At 36.9% G+C, this 26295-nt stretch overlaps 1 protein-coding gene across 3 annotated transcripts; it reads right to left on the bottom strand.

Annotated features, from left to right (window-relative positions):
• LOC121417432 (dehydrogenase/reductase SDR family member on chromosome X-like) lies at positions 1-25442 on the bottom strand. Of its 3 annotated transcripts, XM_041611142.1 has the most exons (9): positions 25202-25441; positions 21765-21871; positions 20388-20473; positions 18843-18914; positions 17448-17589; positions 14396-14616; positions 13696-13852; positions 2849-2978; positions 1-1224 (listed from the first exon to the last, which is right to left on the bottom strand). In XM_041611142.1, exons 2-9 carry the CDS (start codon positions 21847-21849, stop codon positions 1128-1130), a joined length of 990 nt encoding a protein of 329 aa, XP_041467076.1. In that variant the 5' UTR covers positions 21850-21871; positions 25202-25441; the 3' UTR covers positions 1-1127. The 3 variants fall into 3 exon arrangements, with proteins under 3 accessions (XP_041467076.1, XP_041467077.1, XP_041467078.1); XM_041611143.1 differs by lacking the exon at positions 20388-20473 and having other exon boundaries at positions 18843-18907; positions 25202-25442; XM_041611144.1 differs by lacking the exons at positions 20388-20473; positions 25202-25441 and having other exon boundaries at positions 21765-21823.
• Positions 25443-26295: the final 853 nt, after the last annotated feature.

Raw genomic sequence — 26295 nt, 5'->3', positions numbered from 1 at the left:
TTTTGGGGGGCTTCGTGCGACAGGGAGCGCCCCGCAGGCAATTTGAGTAGGTGGCCTAGCACACTGAAATCTTTTAGGTATCGAAGTACTATTGTTGTTGCGACACTGTAGGTACATTGATGACAATGTCACCAAAGTTCTGTTCCTTCATGTCAGTTCTTCAACAGCTACAACAATGACCATGATTATCATAATTACTAATTAAATTTGCGATTTTTATTTGCAACTTGCACAATTAAGGTTGATGTCTTTATCATTTTTGTCGAAAAAAAAGGATAGACCAATTATAGTGATTAGATTTAGGCCTGATCTGCAAAGTTACTATCTGAATATCGACTCAGTTTATATTTTTTCCACTTCCATTTTCTGATAATAAACATAACAAACATATATATGCATATGCATGAATGTACATAACAGAATACGTGTCATAAGAATACTTCAATAATTAATTAACAAATTCGTAGGAAATAGTCGGAGCATATATAAATATTTTTGTTCCAAACACATTTTGATGATTAGACAAATTATAGACTACAGTTTGCATACACGTGAAAATGAAAATGAGGGACTTATTAAAAAGCGAAGCTTGTAATGGTTGAATGCCAATTCGTCCAATTGCCAACTCGTCTACTCTCAATTGGTCTAGCATCAGTTTGTCCATTATCGTTATGGTCTAATTGCAATTTTGTCCACTCACCATGTCGTCTCATAACCAGTTGTTGTGATAGCCATTTGGTCTATATACCATTTGGTCTAAATAGACTAAGTGTTAATTGGGCGAAATGAATGAAAATGACATAGGTATTAGACCAACTGGTTGCGAGAAGAAATGATCAGAGACGAACTGGTGATTAGATGAATTGATTATTGGACCAAATGGTTATTGGACCTGTAATGTTGATGGACGGAATGGCATCAGACTGAACGAAGGTAGCCCACATGATGATGGACGTGTTGGCGATAGATGAATTGGCAATTTACCTACTCAGGAACGAGGCATGAATTTATCTACTTTCGGTAGTTATGGGAATCTTTCTACAGGTAATTAATATTCCTGCCACCCCGTTGATCATTAAAAACTGCCTTTCTCCAGCGATTATGCCAGCGAGGCTATAGGTTCAGCTTCATTGTGACGTCAGTTCTTTCAGCGTATCTTCGGTGACGTAATCCTTCAGACAATCCAGGCTGTATTTCCAGAGAAATGCCTGCTTCTCCTTGTCCCTATGGCAATGATAAAAATGGGTGACGATGTATTCCTTATTGTTGAGAAATATTTTGAAACCAGGTAGTATTCTATAGAAGTGTGGTTTGAATTCAAGTTCATACTTGGGTTAAACATACAATTAATTGATTAATTAATCCATGTGACGATCTTAACAAGGATGTCCCCATGCCGTTCATGAAAAATGCTTTAAAAAATACATTATTAGAGTTTTCGCCCAACGAAGTACGGAGGATTGAACCCTCTTGAATAGGATTGTGCTTTCTTAAATGTCCTTCATGACAAAGAACCAAGAAAGTGGCTTCGTCGAATATTGGTCAATCAACACAGCCCTGCATTAAGTCCAAATTTACATGGTTTTTCTTTGTTATTAATTGACGGGCATATTCAATACATTTACTGTTTTCTTGAATCAACCGTAGGCTGGGGGGGGGGCGAAATTAAGCTCCCTAAAAGTTAACAATCCAGTGCCGGATCTACGGGGGGGGGGGGTAAAAACCCTAACCCCCCCCCCCGGCTGCAGGTAAAACAAAGAAGATGGATAATTACCAAAGGTTTTAAGTTTTCAGGTCGGGTAATCAAAATGTTTAGCTCTCCCCTCGCGCTCGCATCGATTGTTGAGTTATATACCCATTCTGTTCATGGTTTCTAAAACGGCTTAGAATGATCAGTTTTTATGTCTGAAAATCAAAATTTTCAGCTCGCTCTTCGCGCTCGCGTCAATTATGTAGATTATGTACCCATCCCGTTCATGGTTAACATTGCTTTTAATGACCTGTTTTAGGATTAATCTAAGTATTGAATGCCCTTTCTAACTACAAAAAGTAAGATCGCGCTTCGCGCCGCATTAATTGTTTGATTAGATGCCCATCCTATTTATGATTGCAAAAAATTATTAATCACAACTTAAAGGACAAGTCCATCCCAACAAAAACTTGATTTGAATAAAAAGAGAAAAATTCAACAAGCATAACACTGAGAATTTCATCAAAATCGGATGTAAAATAAGAAAGTTATTGCATTTCAAATTTTCGCTTCATTTCACAAAACAGTTATATGCACATCTCGGTCGGTATGCAAATGAGGAGACCGATGACATCACTCACCCTCTTGTATTTTATTATATGAAATATGAAATGTTTTGATTTTCTCGACATTGTCATGTAAAATGAAGTTTCATTCCTCCCTGAACACGTGGAATTCCATTATTTTAACATTTTGTGCTTCATTCAAGGAGGTCCTAATCATCAAATTCGTAAAAATTGAAATATTGTATAATTCAAACAAAAGAAAGTGAGTGAGTCACATCATCGACTCTCTCATTTGGATGTAACTGGCTCGTTCATATAACTATTTTGTTAAAAATGAGCGAAACTTTGAAATGTTATAACTTTCTTATTTTACATCCGATTTTGATGAAATTTTCAGCATTGTGCTTGTCTGATTCTTCTCTATTGATTCAAATCAACATTTTTCTGAGGTGGACTTGACCTTTAAGCAATTAAATGGGAGTCCATGTTTGTATGAAATGTATATTGTATAAGAAGGAGTAGGGTAAGAGACTTGGAGAATATTCAAAGGTAGTTAAACGATAAGATCGAGGAATTAAAAAAGGGTATTTACGTCGCAAGTGGATTCTGGAGAGTGGCTGGCTTTGAGTTTTCCAAGTAAATCGCTGTCTTGCCGTCAAACTCCGGGTTGATTGCGGCGTGGATACTTGTCAAAGCTCCGTCAAAAGTGGTTCGGGCCAGCCCTATAATATGAGAGAAACCGCGAGTAGATTCTAACTTTATGCATCAGGAGGCATAATCATGTTACTCAGCTCGATAATGCAATGTGACAGTTTCAACATTCAACTCTTATTCATTGCCTGCTATTATATGAATTGCTCAGAGGGAAGTTCATTCAAAATAGTATGTTTTTACGACATACAATTTTATGCTATCAATGTTATAGGCCTATTCGTATACGTTTCGAGATGGGAAAAATTAGTCCTACTTACAAATTAATCATAAATGCTTGATGATTTACTAAATGTCGAGCGGAGAATCAATTTGTCTATACCAAAAGCCCGGGCCCACACACCAACCGTCAAAACCTCTACACAAACTTTTAGACAGGCTAAAATTTCCTTTACCCCGATCATTCGTGGGGCTAAATGGCAATTTAGCACTACCTATAGTACGGGGTTAAGCTTAGCCCACTTTCGTTTTACACAGCGTTTTTGCAAATTAAAGTGGGCTAACCCCACCTATAGTACGGGATTATTTGGCCCTGCAAAAAAGCAGGGTTATCCCACCAATTGCGGTGCTAAGAGCAATAGTACGGGGTTAAGATCGCATGTGTAAAACGAAAGTGGGCTAAGCTTAACCCCGTACTATAGGTGGGGCTAAATGGCAATTTGGCCCCACCTGAAGCGTGTGTAAAAAGTGTACGAGTGAAGCACTTGTACCACGAATGATCGACAAAAACCACTAGTCCGGGGTTAGCGAGTTTCGTGTGTAAAAAGCAAGTATTCCTTATCCGGGGTTAGCAATAACAATTTGGCATGTGTGAAAAGGAAAAAAAATAGTACGGGGTTAAGGATAGTACGGGGTTAGCGATAGTCCGGGGTTAAGAAAATCCTGTGTAAAAAGGGCAAAAATACCATTTCGAAATCACCTTAATGTTTTCTAAGGCTCAAGTGCGATAGGCCCTATAACTTTCTTGTTTCTTATTCATGCATATTTTTCTTCCAGCTTTCAAAATGGTGATTTATTGTATATTGCTATCTGATATATTTAGGTTCACTGCTCTATTTTCAGGGAATTAACTGAAAGTATGAACATCGGCAAAGTTGTATTTTCTTGTTCACCAGCTAGGCCCTGCTACAACCGATAATTGGGACCTTTCGCAATCATCACGGACGCTAGTATTAGGGTCCCCTAACACAAAAGTTAACGCTTAATCATACACTTGATTTTAAGATTGATTGTGCATTACAGTCAATAGAATCAAACGTAGAAAACTGCTCTACGATCAATGCTAAGCTTTGTGTAACAGGGGGGTTACAGGCCCTACAAATCTCCTTTTCGTGTGCAAAATCCCTTTCCGCGACACCCGTACATGCATGTATATTACGACTGATGGCTGGAGATATTCAAAATGCAGGACCTAAAATAGATTTATGACATGGAGAAGAAAGTGGTTTTTCAAACAAATCGAGAACATATTGAGTGAGGAAAAACTTACTGAATGAAGGCTTAAATATAGATCATTACAGTCCATCGAATCGATATTACATTTAATGTGGATTATTGGTGGATCACTGGCAATTGATTTCATGGATAAGATCAACCTCTCCAGCCGAACATTTCGCATGCGTTGATATGTACACATCATATGCGATACCTTTGAACTCGTTTCCTTTTGTTTCTTTTGTTTACTCCTTATACACAAACGATATGCCTCTCGCACACGATGTGAGGGGCATTATGTTTTACATTCCCCAGAAATGGGATTAGATTCAAATTCCGGGGGGACCACTTCCATTGATGAGTGGATACCAGGCACGACCATGGGGTTTCGAAAAGTACCCTAAACATGCTAAACAAGGGAAGCAATTCTTTTCCAGATTATGAAAATGCATCTCTTAACAAGTATTTGGCTTGTGAAACCCTACAAGTATTGAATATATATCCCTTATTTCAGCATTTTAAACATCGTTTTGACACCCTTATAACGTTACATAGGCCTATATACGTAACGTACCTGCCCACTCTGTCCCCTTTTACGGGTGGTCGCTACTGGTATCCACTAATCAATGGAAGTGGGCCCCCCGGGCGGCCTCTCGAGCTCTAGGAGGAGTCAAATGTGGCTTTGGAAAGTCGTCCTCAATCGGATAAATCGCTGTTACCATAGTAGCAACCAGAATTTTGCACACGAAACGCATATTGAATGTTTCCGTCGCAGATGCGAAACGAAAAAAAATCTCATGTCACACAATTTGCATTGCAGGACTGAGTTTTACGACCATGATGACGGTCCCAAAAAGTCCCTTCCAAAGTCAACGACCGTTGTAAATAAGCGTCCGCGTCCTCAAACGAAAGGTCGGGAATGTCGCACCAACGCATAATGTCGCAGCAACGCATAATGTCGCAATCTGCGACATTATGCCAAGAGCGTCCGACGCATAATGTCGCAGTCAACGCATAATGTCGTAGTTTTTCTAACGCATAATGTCACATGTCGCAACGCATAATGTCGCAGCAAATCGTTAACGCATAATGTCACATGTCGCAACGCATAATGTCACAGCGGTATTTTCTTCAGGACTCGAGCTACAGATAAGATATAAAACATGCTTTTACTTAGTATTTTGAGACACGAAAACGAGAATGAAATTATTTTGAAATCAGGATTACTCTTTGTATGGATATTTGTCGCTTTATTGCCATTTCGTCTACTGCCTTTTCCCCACTATCGCATGGTCTGATATCACTTCGTCTACCATTAGTTAGTCAACTATCAACATAGTCCAATAACCATTTCGTCTAATTACCATCTCGTCTAATAGCCAGTTGGTCTAATAGCCATTGTGTTTATTAATATTTAGTCTAATTGTATTTTTTTCAGTTGGTCCAATATCCATTTTGTCCAATATCATTACGTCTATTACCTTTTTGTCTAATAGCCAATTGGTCTAATAACCACTTGGTGTACTCTCATTTTCGTCCATGTTCCATTTGGTCTAACTTCAGTTGGTTCGCTATCACTTTGTCTAAACCCATTTTGGCTAACAATCATTTGGTATCGTTACAATGGGTCCAATCACCATTAGGTCCTATCACCGGTTCTAGGACAATTACCTCCCCCCAGAAAATCACCTTCCGGACAACCAATTCTTGACATTTAGCCTCCGAGGTAAATTACCCCCCCCCCGGACAATTACCCCCGTACAATCATCCACTGGACAATTATTTCACAGACAATTACCCCCCCCCCCCCAGCAAATGCCCCGAGGACAATGATTCCCCAGACAGTACCGCCAAACAATTACCCCCGGACCCCCCCCCCCCCCCACCTTCACTCTGGCATCGAATCAAGCGTGACCCCAGGGGGGAAGGGGGCACTCGACCAAAAAAGTGGTAGGGGTGTGCCGCGGGCGAGACAAAAAACGGGGTCCTTGGAACGGATCGCTAGCGTGTCAGTGCTGATGCATCCCTGTGGAACGGACATGCGTGCATGATGTAGCTCGCCCGGCGGCACGTCCGCCGGGTGCGCTCGCGCAGAGGTGATGGTCGGACAGCGCTCTGCGGCCGCATTTCACCAAAATTGCAGCTCATTGTAGCGGATCAATGTGACCGGAACGGCGTAACGAAATATATGACAAGCTTTGGAGCGGATTTCTTTCTTCTTTTTTCTCGATAAGAAGAAAATGTTTTGCCTTGGAGCGGCTTTATTTGTTCTTTTTCTCAATGAGACAAAGATGCTATGCCTTGGAACGGAAATTTGAGTGTAAAAATGGGGGTCCCCTCCGCTGCACATTATTATATACTTAGTGCCCCCCCCCCCGGGCGTGAACCATTATAATGGTCTGGGTCGGTGGCACAGGTTTTCAATATATTTTCTACTTTATCTTATGTTAATAACTTTCTCTCTTATATCGCTCTCTCTCCCTTTTTCTCTCTCCCTCTCTCTCATTTTCTTCTTTTTCATTTTTCTTCCTTTTCCGCCTTTTTTCTTTTTTTTTTGTTTAGCAATGCCTTCGGCATCATGAAAAATGGGGGTGTGTTACACCCACAAATGTAATAATCGCCCACAAATGTAATAACGCCCACAAATGTAATAACACTTTACCCACAAATGTAATAATTTTTGATCGCCCACAAATGTAATAACACTTTACCCACAAATGTAATAACGCCCACAAATGTAATAACACTTTACCCACAAATGTAATAATGCACTTTACCAACAAATGTAATAATGACTTTACCCACAAATGAAATTAATTTGAAGTGATTTTTGGCGAATTCGTTCTAAACTAATATCCTATAGTAATGCGTTCATATAGCACAAAAGTTCAAAGTCTTTTTTCCAGACCCGGTTAATGAAATATACAGTACAAGTCCAAGTCTTTTTCCAGACCCGGTTTTTCAAAATTATAATTAAGTCCAAAGTCTTTTTACCAGACCCGGTTGTTTCAAAATTATAATATACGTCCAAAGTCTTTTTTCCAGACCCGGCCGTTTCAAAAGTTATAATATACGTCGGTGAGGGGTAAAGACAACACTCTAAGCCCAAGCATTTTAAGTGGGTTTAATTTTGAAGATTGGTCTCAGCTGTCATTGTTTTTTCAATATTTCTTTATGTTTTAAATAACCGGGTCCAGACGAAAGACTAAGCATAATACTCGTGTTATTCCACAAGAATAAGAATATGAGTCTTTTGTTTTTAGGATTGTTTAAATCATTTTTAAATCACCGGGTCTGGAATAAAGACAACGCTCTAAACATGTGCTTTTCTACATGCATGGTCTTAATTTGGAGGATTGTTGGTTCTTAGATTCGTTGTTGGGGGTTGAGTTTTATTGATTTTTTATTCCTGAAATAATTGTGTCTGGAGGAAAGTCGATCTTCGACGATCCGTCTTCATGTTGTTCCACAGTAATTAGATTATTGGGTATTCGTTTTAGAATATTTGTAAAAACTATTTTATTTTTCAAATAGTAACCAAGTCTGGAGAAAGGATTTCTGCTTTACCCACGCGTTATTACAATGTTTTGTAGGGGTAGTAGTTTTATTTTAAAAAAGACATATTTTTACTGGGTGAAACTTTGGAAATTTGGTCTTAGATTTGAAGTTTTTCAGTTACTTTTTTAATAGCCGGGTCTGGAGGAAAGAGTACGTTCTAAAACTCGTGTTATTCCACGAGAATAAGAATATAAGGTGTTATGTTAGAAGATTTTTTTTCGTAACTTTTTTAGGTATGGAATAAAGACAACACTCTAAACCTCATTTAAAACAGGTTCTTAGGTTGAAGGTTTGTTTGGTCTTAGACTTTGATTTTTTTTAATTCTTACTATTAGCGGGTTTTTTTGAAGAAAAAATGGTCGGGCTGAAAGACTACGCTATATCCAGCATTCATAAGATTATGGGGTCTTTATACTGTTTTAAACTGTTATTCATAATGTTTAAATAACAGGTAACCGGGTCTGGAGAAAAGACTACGCTTGATTCTCAATTTACTCTTAGTGCACATATTCACAATATACACCGTATAAGTTGAAACAACAACAAAGACATTAATTCCACCAGTTTTAATTAACTGGGTCTGGAGAAAAGACTAAGCTCGATTCCCATTTTTTCCACAGGAATATCATTATCGTATCTTAGTTTGGACTTATATTATAAATTTTGAAATAACTGGGTCTGGAAAAAGACTTTGGACTTATATTATAATTTTTGAAACAACCGGGTCTGGAAAAAAGACTTTGGACTTATATCACAATTTTTGAAACAACCGGGTCTGGAAAAAAAAGACTTTGGACTTTTATTATATTTTTTTAAACAACCGGGTCTGGAAAAAAGACTTTGGATTTATATTATAATTTTTGAAACAACCGGGTCTGGAAAAAAGACTTTGGACTTTTATTATATTTTTTTAAACAACCGGGTCTGGAAAAAAGACTTTGGATTTATATTATAATTTTTGAAACAACCGGGTCTGGAAAAAAGACTTTGGACTTGTACTTTGTTTTATTAACCCGGTCTGAAAAAAGACTGCACTTTTGTGCTATATGAACGCATTACTATAGGATTTTAGTTTAGAACGGATTCGCCAAAAATCCCTTCAAATTTATTACATTTGTGGGTAAAGTCATTATTACATTTGTGGGCGATCAAAAATTATTACATTTGTGGGTAAAGTGTTATTACATTTGTGGGCGTTATTACATTTGTGGGTAAAGTGTTATTACATTTGTGGGCGTTATTACATTTGTGGGTGCAACAGGGTGGGGGCTTGCGCTATATAGCTACGCATATGCACATCGGAAAACTGTGTAAACTGGCCCACACACTAAGTTTTCATAGAACAATTGAACATTCACGAAAAGACACGATTAGACATAATAATCACAAATGCCTAATATCTCTGATTCCAGTTGATCTGATTTTTTTTTTATTCATTTGGCATGTTTGGGGTTTAATTTCAGGAAAAAATCAGGAAAATAGATAAAACATTAAAAAGACACCTTCACAGGTAGAAATATTGAAAGTCGGTAACGCAAACCATCAACACTACTATTGACAAGAAGAACCTATAAACCTGTTATTTTAAAACAATTCATCTAACAAGAAGCTAAGAATTATGAAACAATTGGTCCAGATTAAGATGTGGCTTAAGTTTTAATACAGTAAGCAAAAAAAAATATGCAAAGATAATATACACAAGAACGCCTTGTAATTTTACTATTTAGGCCCTAACTCTGTGCACTCCCTTTGTCTAGGGGGTTATTGTCCCCGGGGCAGGGTAATTGTTCCCGTTGGTAATTGTCCTCTGGGGTAATTATCCGGGGGTAATTGTCCTCGGGGGGGGGGTAATTTTCCTAAGGGGTAATTGTCCGGGGGTAGTTGTCCGGGGGTAATTGTCATCGGGGGGTAGTTGTCCGGGAGTAATTGTCATCGGGGGGTAGTTGTTCAGGGGGTAATTGTCCGGGGGGAAATTGCCCTAGGGGGTAGTTGTCCGGGGGGGTAATTTTCCTCAGGGGCCAATCCTCGGGGGTAGTTTTACAGGGGGTAGTTGTCCGGGAGTTATTGTCTAGGGGGGTAATTGTCCAGGGGGTAATTGTCCGGGGTGTAATTGTCCTCAGGGGGTAATTGTCCTCGGGGGGTAATTGTCCTCAGGAGTTAATTGTCCAGGGGGTAATTGTCCTCGGGTGGGTAAAATTGTCAGGGATTAGTTGTCCGGAAGGGTGATTGTCCGTGGGGTAATTGTCCTAGAACCAATGATTGGAGCTATTGGTGATTGGACCCGTGGCAACGATACCAAATGAGTATTAGCCGAAATGGATTTAGACAAAGTGATAGCGAACCAACTGAAGTTAGACCAAATGGAACATGGACGAAAATGAGAGTACACCAAGTGGTTATTAGACCAATTGGCTTTTAGACAAAAAGGTAATAGACGTAATGATATTGGACAAAATGGATATTGGACCAACTGAAAAAAATACAATTAAACTAAATGATAATAAACACAACGGTTATTAGACCAACTGGCTATTAGACGAGATGGTAATTAGACGAAATGGTTATTGGACTATGTTGATAGTTGACTAACTGATGGTAGACGAAATGATATCAGACCATGCGATAGTGGGGAAAAGGCAGTAGACGAAATGGTAATAAAGCGACAAATATCCATACAAAGAGTAATCCTGATTTCAAAATAATTTCATTCTCTTTTCGTGTCTCAAAATACTAAGTAAAAGCATGTTTTATATCTTATCTGTAGCTCAAGTCCTGAAGAAAATACCGCTGTGACATTATGCGTTGCGACATGTGACATTATGCGTTAACGATTTGCTGCGACATTATGCGTTGCGACATGTGACATTATGCGTTAGAAAAACTACGACATTATGCGTTGACTGCGACATTATGCGTTGGTGCGACATTCCCGACCTTTCGTTTGAGGACGCGGACGCTTATTTACAACGGTAGTTGACTTTGGAAGGGACTTTTTGGGCCCGTCATCATGGTCGTAAAACTCAGTCCTGCAATGCAAATTGTGTGACATGAGATTTTTTTTTCATTTCGCATCTGCGACGGAAACATTCAATATGCGTTTCGTGTGCAAAATTCTGGTTGCTACTATGGTAACAGCGATTTATCCGATTGAGGACGACTTTCCAAAGCCACATTTGACTCCTCCTAGAGCTCGAGAGGCCGCCCGGGGGGCCCACTTCCATTGACTAGTGGATACCAGTAGCGACCACCCGTAAAGGGGGACAGAGTGGGCAGGTACGTTACGTATATAGGCCTATGTAACGTTATAAGGGTGTCAAAACGATGTTTAAAATGCTGAAAAAAGGGATATATATCCAATACTTGTAGGGTTTCACAAGCCAAATACTTGTTAAGAGATGTATTTTCATAATCTGGAAAAGAATTGCTTCCCTTGTATAGCATGTTTAGGGTACTTTTCGAAACCCCATGGTCGTGCCTGGTATTCACTCATCAATGGAAGTGGTCCCCCCGGAATTTGAATCTTATCCCCATTTCTGGGGAATGTAAAACATAATGCCCCTCACATCGTGTGCGAGAGGCATATCGTTTGTGTATAAGGAGTAAACAAAAGAAACAAAGAAACAAAAGAAACAAGAGGAAACGAGTTCAAAGGTATCGCATATGATGTGTACATACATGTATCAACGCATGCGAAATGTTCGGCTGGAGAGGTTGATCTGATCCATGAAATCATTTGTCAGTGATCCACCAATAATCCACATTAAATGTAATATCGATTCGATGGACTGTAATGATCTATATTTAAGCCTTCATTCAGTAAGTTTTTCCTCACTCAATATGTTCTCGATTTGTTTGAAAAACCACTTTCTTATCCATGTCATAATCTATTTTAGGTCCTGCATTTTGAATATCTCCAGCCATCAGTCGTAATATACATGCATCTATGGTGGAAAGGGATTTTGCACACGAAAAGCAGATTTGTAGGGCTTGTAACCCCCCTGTTACACAAAGCTTAGCATTGATCGTAGAGCAGTTTTCTACGTTTGATTCGATTGACTGTAATGCACAATCAATCTTAAAAATCAAGTGTATGATTAAGCGTTAACTTTTGTGTTAGGGGACCCTAATACTAGCGTCCGTGAGGATTGCGAAAGGTCCCAATTATCGGTTGTAACAGGCCCTGTAATAACCCGAGCTCAGTGGTTGATTTTTACGATTGATGTCCAAAGTGTGTCCATAGTGTGCTGAAAGTGTGCTCAGTGTGTTCACAGTGTGTTCAAAATGTGTGTCCACAGTGTGCTGAAAGTGTGCTCAGTGTGTTCACAGTGTGTTCAAAATGTGTGTCCACAGTGTGCTGAAAGAGTGCTCAGTGTGTTCACAGTGTGTTCAAAATGTGTGTCCACAGTGTGCTCACCGTGCGTTCATATACTAGACTAATATAGTATATTAACGCACGGTGAACACACTGAGGACACTACTAAGTTGTGTTTTCACTTTTCACAGTGGGTGGTATTCTGATAATCGTAGGTTTAACCCTAGTCAGAACTTGAATTTAAACCACACTTATTTGGAATACTGCCTGGTTTCAAAATATTTCTCAAATATTCGTGGCAATTATAATGTACCAATAAATTCTTTAATATTCATTTTATCTTTTGCATTTTCGTATTGATCCTATTTCACGTCTAAAATATTGGTTTGTTTGTTTTTTAGCTTTAGCAGGTTAAGAATAATGTTCAATTGGGGATGAATTCGACAACTGTCACTCCATAAATGTGTGGTGGAAGTTAACCAAGGTTTAACTAAACCATGGCTATAGAATAATACCTAGTGTGTCTGCAGTGTGTTCACCATGTGTTCATAGTGTGTTCACATAATGTTCACAGTTCAGTGTGTTCACGTTGTGTTCTGCGTGTTCATAGTGTGTTCTCGATCGGTGTGTACAGTGTGTTAACAGTTCGTTCAGTGTGTTTTACATAGTGTTCACCGGTGTGTTCACTGTGTTTCCAAACAGTGTTCACATTGTGTTTACATTACAGTGTGTTATCAGTGTGTCCACGCAGATAACTATGTGATGATCTGATTGACACTGTCAAAACATTCAGCTTTCACAGTTTGGAGACGATCCACACTGTGGCCACATCTATAGGTTGGCTGTTCACAGTGTATTTATAGTGAGTGAACACACTCTGCATTGCACCAGTAAAACAACCACATTTGAAAGTGTGAATTAGATTAAACACAGTGGCCCGTATTCTGAAGTCGGGTTTAACTTAAACTCAGGTTTAAAATTGTGGTTTAAGTATGGACAGCCAATTGCTACATAATCACTAACAGTAGAGATTTCATACTTTCAGCTCATTCGGCTCCAAAATCATTCATTATTGTGTAGGAAGTATAAACAGAATGCTGATTGTCTTCATCACCATCGATGAATCAGGAAAGAGCACAGAAAACATAAGAAACATACAATATGATGAAAAATTTGACACTTTTGGCTTCCCATACTTAAACCACAACTTAAAACCTGAGTTTAAGTTTAGCCCGACTTCAGAATACGGGCCAATGGATACCTTTGCACTGTTTACAGCGTGTTCAAATAGGGGACTTACACCGTTAAAATGCTCGAATCTAATATAACACTATCGACATAATTTCACAGTGTGATTCACGTAATATAGTTCGCCCTCCGCACGTCCTAGGGGAAACACTACATTACTGTGTTCTTTCACTTACCCATATAAGTTATTACGCTCACTAAAACTCTCATCAACCAACCAATCTGTTGACCATCTTTCTTCGCTATATCTGTATCTACAAAACCAGGGTGAAGTGAGAACACATCGATCCCAGATCCTTTCAACTTGTCGGCCAGTGTGAACATCTCCATAATCTAGGGATAAAGAAAGAAAAAAAAGTTTAATCGGAGGGCCAATCCTGAAAAAAAAACGTTAAGTAGACCATGCTTGTTTTCAAGCTTTGAGTGTAGCAAATGACATTCAATAGGTCTACATAAAACCACTCGTCCGGTGCAAATCTTTGGATGACCTGCTGTGCCGGTCCATCAATTTTCAACAAAAGCCTCTCAGCTCTAAATTGTGATTTTAATTGCATTTTCAAAGAAATCGATCCGTTAAAGAGAGTTTCCGCACAGTAAAAGCGAAAATCCCTATAGAGTACCGAAGTGTTACGTTAGTTGCCATGGTGTCATGGCGGCCTGGTTCTAAGCAGAGTCTCAGCTGACGATCGTCTGTATACAACTGTATTTGGAAAGGACTTCGGCTGAGAAACCGGTTGCAAGCTATCAAATTCCTATGGCGGCCATTTTCTCCTATGAGAAACACATGTTTTCATTCAGCAGGTACACTTGTTTGGAACCAGCCCGCCATGACAACTGATCCCATCGGTTTGGTACTCTATTGTTACATCAACCCACCTGATACAGCTTAGTAAATCCATATTTGCTGAGTTGGTCCCTATTGATTGCCTGCATGTTATCCTCTATCCAACGTGCACTGCGATAGGCAATTGACGAAACCATCACGATCTTAGCGTTGGGGCCCGCCGACTTCAATTCCGGAAGTAAATGAAGGGTCATGAGGAAATGTGACAAGTAATTGACCTGGAAGTGGATCTCGAAACCGTCAGCTGTTTTCACTGTGCGAATAATAAATGAAATAAATTTACAATTTCAAAATTAGAATGATCAAGAAAGTCAGTGAGAGATTGGTATCAGATATTATAGGGACGGACCTGAGATTTACCAAAACGGTTCAAAGCTGACGGGAACCAGGAGCCTTTTGTTTTCGCCACATCGAGTCCTTCTGGACAGGTTTTTAACCCATAATGCAACATTCTAAGCAGTGTAGTCTTGTAAAACAGGTCACTTGAATGATGCCCGGGGGGGGGGCACTTACATTGACGAGTGGATACCATGCGCGACCCCCAAAACACGTAAAAAGTATGTCTTTTTCACTATGGGGCACGTTACGTTCGTAACGTGATAAGGGAGTCAAAAACACAAAAATAATGAAACAAGTGGAATGCCTCTGGCCGTTTCACCTGCATCACGCGGTTCAATATAGCAGCAGTGCTGACTTTGAATACTACTCTAACTCGCGCAAGATGTTCAGTGATACATGGTTACTCTTATGTCCACTTTTTATGAACTAGACCAATAAACTTACAGAGATATGATGGTTATTCAACAAAAAACCCTAACATGGCCAAAGTTCATTGACCTTACATGACCTTTGACCTTGATCATGTGACCTGAAACTCGAACAGGATGTTCAGTGATACTTGATTACTCTTATGTACAAGTTTCATGAATCAGATCCATGAACTTTCAAAGTTATCATGGTAATTCAGCAGATACACCCAATTCGGCCAAAGTTCATTGACCTTTAACCTTGGTCATGTGACCTGAAACGTGCACAGGATGTTCAGTGATACTTGATTACTCTAATGTCCAAGTTTAATGAACTAGACCAATAAACTTTCAAAGTTATGATGGTAATTCAACAAATACCCCCGATTCGGCCAAAGTTCATTGACCCTAAATGACCTTAGACCTTAATCATGAGACCTGAAACTTGCACAAATGTTCAATGATGCTTGATTACTATTATGTCCAAGTTTCATGAATCAGATCCATAAACATTCAAAGTTATGATGGGAATTCAACAGATATCCCCAATTCGGCCAAAGTTCATTGACCCTAAATGACCTTTGACCTTGGTCATGTGACGTGAAACTCATGCAGGATGTTAAGTGATACTTGATTAACCTTATGTCCAAGTTTCATGAACTAGGTCTATATATTTTCTAAGTTATGATGACATTTCAAAAACTTAACCTCAGGTTAAGATTTCGATGTTGATTCCTCCAACATGGTCTAAGTTCATTGACCCTAAATGACCTTTGACCTTGGTCATGTGACTTGAAACTCATTCAGGATGTTTAGTAATACCTGATTAACTTTATGGCAAAATTTTATTAACTAGGTCCATATACTTTCTAAGTTATGACGTCATTTCAAAAACTTAACCTCAGGTTAAGATTTGATGTTGACGCCGCCACCGCCGTCGGAAAAGCGGCGCCTATAGTCTCACTCTGCTTCGCAGGTGGGACAAAAAGGGTATCTATTTCGCTAGGAAAATTACGTGTTTAGGGTCGAATTTGCGGGGATGATAAAACAAAATTAAATATTTTTTATAAAGGATGTCCTTTTTGCCCCCAACACTTCGTGTTTAGAGTCCGATTTGCGCGAGGTGTAGAAGGTGGGGTCGTACTAAACCAAATAAGGTAAAGCCGACGGCCGATGGACCCGTAACAACAACATTCCTGTACTTGTTTAGGGTTCATTTCAGGGAACATTTGCCAAGAATATCTTATTGTTACCAGTACTCGTTATACTCGCCAATACTTGTTAAGGGGTGCATTTTCAGAATATGGAAATTACGTGTTTAGAGTGCTTTTCGAGACCCCATGGTCGCGCATGGTATCCACTCGTGAATGGAAGTGGCCCCCGGGGAATGATGTTACCCAGATGCAAAATAAATACCGTTCCTTACAAAATAATACCATTGCTTCTTCTATGTAAAATCCGAAGGCAATTTATTTTCCGGATTAGTAATAGCTACTTCGAGTTCTCTTTACGCTACGAGATTCAAACATGGGTGTAACAATTGCCTAGTCTACAAAAACATACTTGCTGTTGACTCTTTAACGAATTATAACATGTCTAGAGCGAAGACTAGAATCCGAACTCTCTGCCTGTGTCACTGCGTGGTCTGTGTCAAACAAAATTTAAACGCAGCCACAGTACATAAGTGAATAGTCACACTGCTTCAGGCTCTGCACTATATATATATATATATATATATATATATATATATATATATATATGCCTTCAGAACAGTTGCCTGGTTCCAATATCTGCTTCCCGCGCGAAATATGCATATGGTCACACGGACATAACTACAACTGGCAGGCCAAAGATATTCATTCGAGCCAACACATAGCTCAATTTTTAAATTTGATATTCCTGATTGACAAAAATGAATGAATATGTCTGACAATCTAACACTGATTCTAAGAAGAGTACCTACTGAAGTTTCTTTTTCCAAATTGGAAAATACATCTCTACTTTGGAACTATTATTTTACTGGCGGAAGAATTAGGGCCATTTTTATCTCTAAAGTGAAGAATTTGATCCTGCCAGGGGTAGTCTTCATAAATGCCGATTTTATTTTTTTATGAGCCGGTAGAGGTACCCTTTTTTGGTCAGACATGGAATGTCAGACATATATCCTGTCCACTGGTAGTAAACAGTCAACCCTCGAATTTCCTCCTTATTTTGTATGATTTTTTTAAGGGCCACTTTAACGCATGAGTCTATGGAAAAATTAATTAGGCCTGTGATACTGTATGAGCGCGGGGAAGGGGCGTATTCGTGAACAAATAAAAAATAAATATCGGATTACCTTCTCCTCCAAAAGCCATGCCAGCGTTACACACTAGTATATGAAGAGGGATCTTCTTGGCTTTAAATGCCTTTACGAAGTTCATCGTACTTTCTAAAGACGAGAGGTCGAGGTCAATGAATTCAATATCAAGTTCGTTGGCCTGTTGGTGATATAAGTGGAGTAATGGTGACGTCATAATGATATGGAACCCACTTTGATAAAATCATTATTATTATTTTATTTGGCATTCTATATATTTGATTTATCTAATTCCACATTCCAATAAAATCATATACAAGTGAAATCATTTTTTTAGCATAACATAAGTAAATGATATAATTAATAACATATACATATATACAATCTAATAATCTTATCAAAATATATTTATACTGATAATTCTTTTTTTTTAATTGTTACAAAAAATAGCAGAAAAAAATCATATACATGTATATATACATATATCAACATAGTACATTTTGAAATGTGGGAGACATTCATCTTAAGCTTAGAGCTTGAAATTTCAAAAACATATTAAAGAATACAAACAGATCAGAGAAAAAGATCTATCAAAATTATTCATGATAGAGAAAATAAGACCTGGATGAAAGTTTGATAGGCTGCCTGGGTATGGAAAAAGCTAACTTAATAGCCATAACCCACAGGTCTTCCTTCCCAAACCTCCCAACCCCATCCAGGTCAGAACACTATTGGTACAAATAAATTGAAGATATCTAGAATAGGCAAAATACAGTGGTTATACCTGTGATTTGGTCACTTCAAGCCAAATACCTCCCCCAATCACATCATTATGTATCACAACGAATAATTCAAAGAATAAAGGTGGATGAAATTCGAATCAGGGTCATAGGCTTTCCTTACAATTAAACAGGTTTGTTTTTGACGTCACAATATCGCAAATAAAAACAACCGACAAAGCAAATGCCAATGCTAATTCAATTTGCAGTTTATGCATCAATGTAGCCGTGTTTTCACTTTTTAAAACGTCAAGAATTTTAATTCTCATTTTAATTATAAATTTTTCATTGCTATTTTACTTCAGTATGGAATCATTTTATTGATTGATCTCGATGTACTGTATCTTAGTTTTTTGTGTATTTCTTAGGGGTGATGTGAAAAAGTAATTTCAATTTTGAATTTTATTTGGATGAACAGATATGATTTTGCACAAACTACATATTTCAAATATTGAAAAAAAACTAATGCATTTAAATCATTATTGTAGTGTTATTACATTTGTTTGTTTGATAATAATGAAATTATTATAGATCAATTATAATCATTATAGCTATCATTTAGTTTTTACTATATAATTAGAAAACTAGTGTCATTGCAATTAAAATATACAGCATTGGTATCATTACTTCACTATCAAAAGTATCATTATGTTACCTTAATTTTGAACTTGGTTTTCTTCTCATTTCCCTTCTCCTCTTTGTGCTCCTTGTGCATTCTTTCTATCGCCTAGGAGAGAGAGAGAAAAGAAAGAAAGAAAGAACGGAGAAAAAGATGCATTAAGAGAGGCTGTTGTGGTTGTTACAAGGATGAAACAAGTATATACAACACGATATATCGTAATTTTGAATTTGGATTTCTTCTCCTCTTTGTGCTCCTCGTGCATTCAATCTATCGCCTAGGAGAGAGAGAGGAAAAAAGAAAAAAAAGGAAAGAAGAAAGACATGTATTAAGAGAGGCTTTTATCAAAAGGATGAAACAAGTATAACGATATATTTTTCGTCTTCCTTCCAAGAGGACGAGGGATATATCTTCGAAAATTTTTGCGGTAATAGACTGGATATGTCTTGATTTGATTTGTTATCACTTAAGCCAATATATATATATATATATATATATATATATATATATCGTGTAAAGAAATGGATGAAGAGAACAATGGTAGGCGTAGCTTAAATCAAGGTTTCCCAGAGCTATCTACCCTTTGGAAAATTGGTGATGCCGAAAAAAAAAAATATATATATATACGCGATGACAAGTTACTTGTACCATACATATCATGTACAATGAAAATGGCATCAATTATAATAATAATAATAGTGATATGAATAATATTGATAATGCTAAAAATAATAATCGTCCAGTAAAAAAAAATCTTCCCTGTATAATTCAGAAATATATCTAAAGATCCTAGGATATATTTTTGTATATTGTTATGGTCAATAATTTTTCAATTTAATTCAATTTATTTTTCATTCTTCAACATATACAAATAATTACAAGATGAATAAATTCAATTTTAATAAAAGCATGAACAAAATTCAACATTGAACAAATGATATACATATTCAATGAGTGATTCAAATATAAACATGCATGTCAAATTTTCGAGTCGCTCACATCAACACACACGCGTGAATCCACTCATCAACCTGCATGAGTATTGAGACACTGTCCTATATGCTCATCAATTCATGATAAACAATTGTTACGCATGCCATTCGAAAATAAACATTAGTGAACATTTATCGTTTTATCTTTTGCCAATAAATACTCGTATCGTAAAATCATGACAATTGAGATCAAAATTTACATACCCCACTTATATATATATATATATATTTTCTTCAAATCCCAGCATCATTAGGTGTAGGTGCTGAATTAGGTCATTATCGTAACCAATATATCAAATCCGCTATCTTTTTTTTTTTGGGGGGGGGATTAAAAGAACGTGATGTCACAACTTATAGAAAAAAATATTTTGTTTAAACAAATTTAATTACAATTGACTGATTTATAAGGTATACATTATTTTCTTTTAAACAAAAAATAAACGGTTATTGTCTGTTACAATTTGAAATGTTAATATATGGGTAAAAATTTACTTATTTTTCATTTATTTCATTTTTTTTTTGGGGGGGGGGCTCTTGCCTGATGGGCCCCCTAATTAGACCCACCATTGCTGGTACATAATATACTCACTTCTTTCGCCTTGCTTTCAGATCGACATGCCACAATGACCTTTGCTCCAAGTTGGGCAAACGTTTTAGCTGTATCATATCCAATTCCTGTAATCGAAGTAGAAACGAGAATGGAGAATGAAAACGAAACCTTTTTTTAGGTTGCAAAATATCTGAATACTCGCTGTATTTTTTTAAACAATAAACCTCGTAATTTTGACCCCCAAAAATACTGCGAGGGTATTCATCAGATTAATAAGCGTTTCAACTAAAGTAAGTTTTGTTATTCCAAGTTTTATTCAAAGGACCAGGATAATGAATACACACGCTTATACTCCCTTTACACACACACACATATTTGAAACTTAGTTGGGCTCGGTTTATGTGATTTCTTTTCTCTAACGCACACAAACACACCCTCACCAAGATACATATACACCCACACCCGCACAAACATATATATATATATATCTATATAGAATGTTTTGACCCGTCCCAGTATGGCCCCAATCAGTCGTAGTAATCATAGTAATTTTGAATAAATGGTGAAAATCAAATGAACGATGCGCTGAAAGTGTCAATCAAATTCTGATGACAAAACATGACATTGAAGATTTTGTTCTCATTATGTCAAAGCAGTCAATTATGAATACATTACATGTCAATGATCAACTTTTTACATCTTATTTTCAATATCTATATAGCAATCTTGTCTTAATAAAATTTTGATATTTTGATTTGTGACGTCACATAAATGAGCAGCTGCTCCGTATGTCATGTAATATGAAATGCATGAATTTCAATTATTTTAATGGTTCAAGATGACTGAAAATATTTTTCTTTCAGCAGCGGTTGTGAAATGATTTAGTGATTGAACAATGAAAATAAATTTTATTAATTGATATGTTTTTCACTGCATAATATACCCTGATATCGGGAAGGTATTTGGAGATGACTTTTTATTTGTCATGTCATGTGCAAATACCTTCCGGATATCAGGATGAAATTTTGATAACCTTTGTTATATTTCATGTGTTTTACTCAAACTTAAACCCCATATATTCTTTTGTTTTTGCTACTTTAATTTGTATGATGACTAAATACTTTTCTGTCAGGAGCGGTTATGAAATGAAAGTTGTAATTTGATATAGTGATTGTACAACAAAGAAAAATAATATCATTTTTTCCCAGATTTTTTTTTCGCTTTATAATATATCGGAAAGGTACTTGCATATGACAAATAAAAACATTAGATTGTAATAATTTTGTTCTTCTTTTATATGTTCTCATTTAACTTTAAACAAGAATGCTTTTAGATTTCTTCTACTTAAATTTACACTAAACTTTTTCGTCAGGTAGAACATCCCAATAAGAGATGATTATTTAATATTGGACTCACCCGTGTTGGCTCCAGTTACAATGGCAGTCTTTTGAGACAGATCGACGTCAGGAACGGCACTCTGTGATGCCAGAGTAGTCCCCATCGTGACGAAAGAAAATCGAGCACTAACAAAACGGAGAAATCAATCAAGGTAATAGCGAGTTTTCGCAACTGCAACGGAGACAGATTCTCAAAACACAGTAAATGTCCATTAAATTACAATGAAACTGTAGAGAGGTTTTTGTCGAAAATTGGAGAACCGGGAGAGCAGAGCCCCCCCACACACACACACACGCACACACACATTCAAAATGGTTCCGAGCCCTTCGCCCCCCCCCCCCCCCGAGTCTTATTAGGGAATTTTCGCTCTACGCTGCACAACGGATTTAAGAACGCAGTTTTGAAAATGCTCGGCAAATGACAATGAATAGCTAGATCTTTGTCAGAAACTGGTGGACCGAGAAACGCAATCTCGTCCTACTTATTTTTCGAGCTGACGAAACATTTTTGAACATGTCGTTTGTCTAGGGACGAGGACGACACTTCCATTTTGCTTCAACGATTCTCGATAAAGACTCGTCCTAATACCTCTTTTCAAAAAAGATGATAAGCTCAATGTCAATAATTACAGACCTATTTTCTTACTGTCCTCCATGTCAAAAATTTTAGAAAAGGTCGTTTACAATAGAACTATTAACTTTTTGAAAGCACACAATATTTTCAACGATTACCAGTTTGGTTTTAGAAAAAAAATAATACTGAACATGCCTTATTAAATTTCATTGACAAAGTGGCACATGCTCTCGACAATCTTCACACATGGTTGGTATCTTCCTGGACTTCTCCAAGGCCTTCGACACAATCAATCACAATATATTATCACATAAACTCGCTCACTATGGGGAGCGTGGGAAGGCCTTGGAGTGGTTCAGGAGCTACTTATCCAGTAGACGTCAGTACGTAACATTAAATGGCTATACATCCAATATCCAAAATATAAATTACGGAGTCCCACAGGGTAGGTCCTGTTAGGTCCTTTATTATTTATCATTTACATTAATGATTTTTGTAATTCATCCGATATTGTTTCGTTCATATTTTTTGTCGACGATTCAAATCTTTTTTATTCTCATAAAAATCCAAAAACACTATTAGATATAGTAAATTCTGAGCTAGAAAAGGTTACTCAGTGGATAAGAGCTAACAAACTATCCATTAATCTGAAAAAAACAAATACATGTTATTTAGTAACACTATAGACACACTGCCGGCAAACATTATGTTTGATGCTACTCCTTTAGAAGTTGTTTCGTTCATAAAGTTCTTAGGCATAACTGTCGATAATAAAGTTTCGTGGAAATATCACATTGAAAATATTTGCAAAGCGATTTCACGCAACATCGGCATGATAAATAAACTGAAATTTCATTTTCCTCCACAAACCTTATTAATGCTTTATTCTTCTTTAATCTTACCGTATTTGAACTACGGCATTCTTGTTTGGGGCAATACCCACCAAGTTTTATTAATCAGACTTCTTTTATTACAAAAGAAGTCTCTCCGTATAATTAACCATTCTTCATTTCTTTCACATACAGATCCATTGTTTGCCGAAAACAAGCTGCTAAAAATAAATGATCTATATCTGTTTCACTTAGGCCAATTTATGTATAAATATAATAACAATTCACTTCCTCACGTATTTGATTCAATGTTCCCTCAAAATCATTCATTTCATCATTACTCTACGAGACAGTCTAATGAATTTCATTTACCTCTTTTAAGAACATTATTAGCTAAAAAAAAACATTTATATACGATGGCCCGAGATTCTGGAACTCCCTTAGTGAAGATATAATTAAAAGCCCATCCCTCTGTTAATTTTCTGAAATCATACAGGTCATCATTTACTCAGTTTTAAATAATTTTATCATTAAATTCACCATTTCATGCCTCCTTAACTTATTATTTTTTTTTTGGTTATAATTATCCGCGCGTTGAAGTCCTGCTCTATTATCTCTGTTATCTTTCTTTCTTTTCATTTTTATTTTCATATCCTTTGTGTGTGCTTCAATTGTTTGATTGTTTCTTGTTATTTGTTCTTTGTTCTGCTGTTCTCTGTTTTGTAAACTTGTCTGTCTTCGTAGGCAATTCTAAAATAATTATTTAGAGGGGTCCACACAATACAAGCACTGCTTTTTAGTGGATCCCTCCATTTTCACAGAATTTTTATTTTAAAATGGTTATGATATTTGCTTATATATATTCTGTTTTGTTTTACTTCGTTTTATAGATAAATATCAAATACTGTACATGCCTGAATTTATTTTATCTGTATAAGTTCATTGTAACTATTTTGATCACATTACTTTGTTCTTCTGTTGAAAATTAAAAATAATTGAATTGAAAAGGGGCTTTTCACAATAGATTCTCCATGTTCCAAAAAGCATTTGCGCAGTGCTAGCGAAAAACTCTCGATCATCTCTGGAGCAATAACTGAAACAAATTTATAATAAATATATAATTGTATAACCTATTTTACAAGACATTGCATATCCTTGCATCTGATTAAAAACAAACTGATCGGTGGTAATAACTGACACAAAATATCATGAAACGATTCCCTCATGATTCGTAATTTTTTATTGATTATATACACTGGAATTAACGTATTCTGAAGTCGGGTTTAACTCAAACTCTGGTTTAAAGTTGTGGTTTAAGTACGGATAGCCAATTATTGCATAAATCACTGACAGTAGAGATATAATATTTCACCTCTTTGGCTCTCAAATCATTCATAATTGTGTAGGAAGTATAATAGATGATTGTCTTCACCATCGATGAATCAAGAAAGAGTACAGTAAACATTAGAAACATGCAACTAAATGAAATTGTGACAATTTTGGCTTTCCATAATTTTAGCACAGAGTTAGACCATGGTCTAAATTAAACCCGACTTCAGAATACGGGCCAATATTTTTTTCTTTTACTAGAAAACGATACAGAGATAATTTCGTGTAGGTGTTTTTTTTAGAGAGAATTTGCAACATTTTCTAAAAATATTCCTCGTTTAATCAACCATTGATTTTATGAATAATCCAAAAATAATAGTTTACCAAAATTGTGTTAGCTTATTAAACAAATATATTCTACGAATATTTTTGACTTTCAGAGATATGAAAATTGTGTCTTTCTTAAGGTGAACTCAATCATACACTACTCAATTAACGCCAGAGTTTTTGCTTTGGCAGCTAACAGTACGTGGTGCATGGTCATAGAAATATAGAGCTGAGAGACAAATTTAAAAAAAAATGCTAAAGAATTGTACTTATACTAGATGAAACGTCTTAGTCTGTCACTTAATTTATATTTCAGGAAAAATATATATTGTTATTTGGGTTTTTCTGATACACCAAGCCCACACACAAAAATAAAACACAAATAACTGGACTTACCCTTTTCCTGTCGACACGCAAGTGAATGCGTCTGGGTTATGTTTAAAGTCTGTTAAACCAACAAGATGTCTCCACGCAAAAATGGTTCACAAAGGCTACAAAAGAACTGGAATGTCTCGCCGATGATCAGGGTATATCTCCCCCAGCATAGGCAGTTATCCGGGCGTGAGGGTGGTTGTGTGTCCCTCTCAATTTGCACATACTTATTTGAGTTCTTTTTGTGCAGAAGGAATTGACACTGCTAAATTGATGTGCCCACCCCGCCCCTCCCTCGCCACTAGCTAGCTATGTTAATGCATTTTCGAGAACGATGCTCTCCATGTAAAATCAGTGATACCCCCTGTTACACCCACAAATGTAATAATCGCCCACAAATGTAATAACGCCCACAAATGTAATAACACTTTACCCACAAATGTAATAACACTTTACCCACAAATGTAATAATTTCACCCACAAATGTAATAATGCACTTTACCCACAAATGTAATAATTTTTGATCGCCCACAAATGTAATAATGACTTTACCCACAAATGTAATAAATTTGAAGGGATTTTTGGCAAATCCGTTCTAAGCTAAAATCGTATAGTAATGCGTTCATTTAGCACAAACGTGCAAAGTCTCATTTCCTGACCCAGTTAATTAACAAATTATAATATAAGTGAGAAGTCTTTATTCCAGACCCGGTTGTTTCAAAAATTATAATATAAATCCAAAGTCTTTATTCCAGACCCGGTTGTTTCGAAAATAATAATATGAGCCCAAAGTCTTTATTCCAGACCCTGTTGTTTCAAAAATAATAATATGAGCCCAAAGTCTTTATTCCAGACCCGGTTGTTTCAAAAATAATAATATGAGCCCAAAGTCTTTATTCCAGACCCGGTTGTTTCAAAAATAATAATATGAGCCCAAAGTCTTTATTCCAGACCCGGTTGTTTAAAAAATTATAATATAAATCCAAAGTCTTTTTCCAGACCCTAACAATAATAATAATAATAATAATAGAGGTATATTTACCCAGGGTAGCCACTTCAGTTCCGAAAACTGTTCTCCCAGCGGGCCCTGCTGTTATTATTACCCGGCTAAGCTAGGC

This window comes from Lytechinus variegatus, chromosome 6, assembly GCF_018143015.1.
Source record: "Lytechinus variegatus isolate NC3 chromosome 6, Lvar_3.0, whole genome shotgun sequence".
Classification (NCBI taxonomy): Eukaryota; Metazoa; Echinodermata; class Echinoidea; order Temnopleuroida; family Toxopneustidae; genus Lytechinus; species Lytechinus variegatus.
This window is presented reverse-complemented; position numbering and strand designations above follow the sequence as displayed.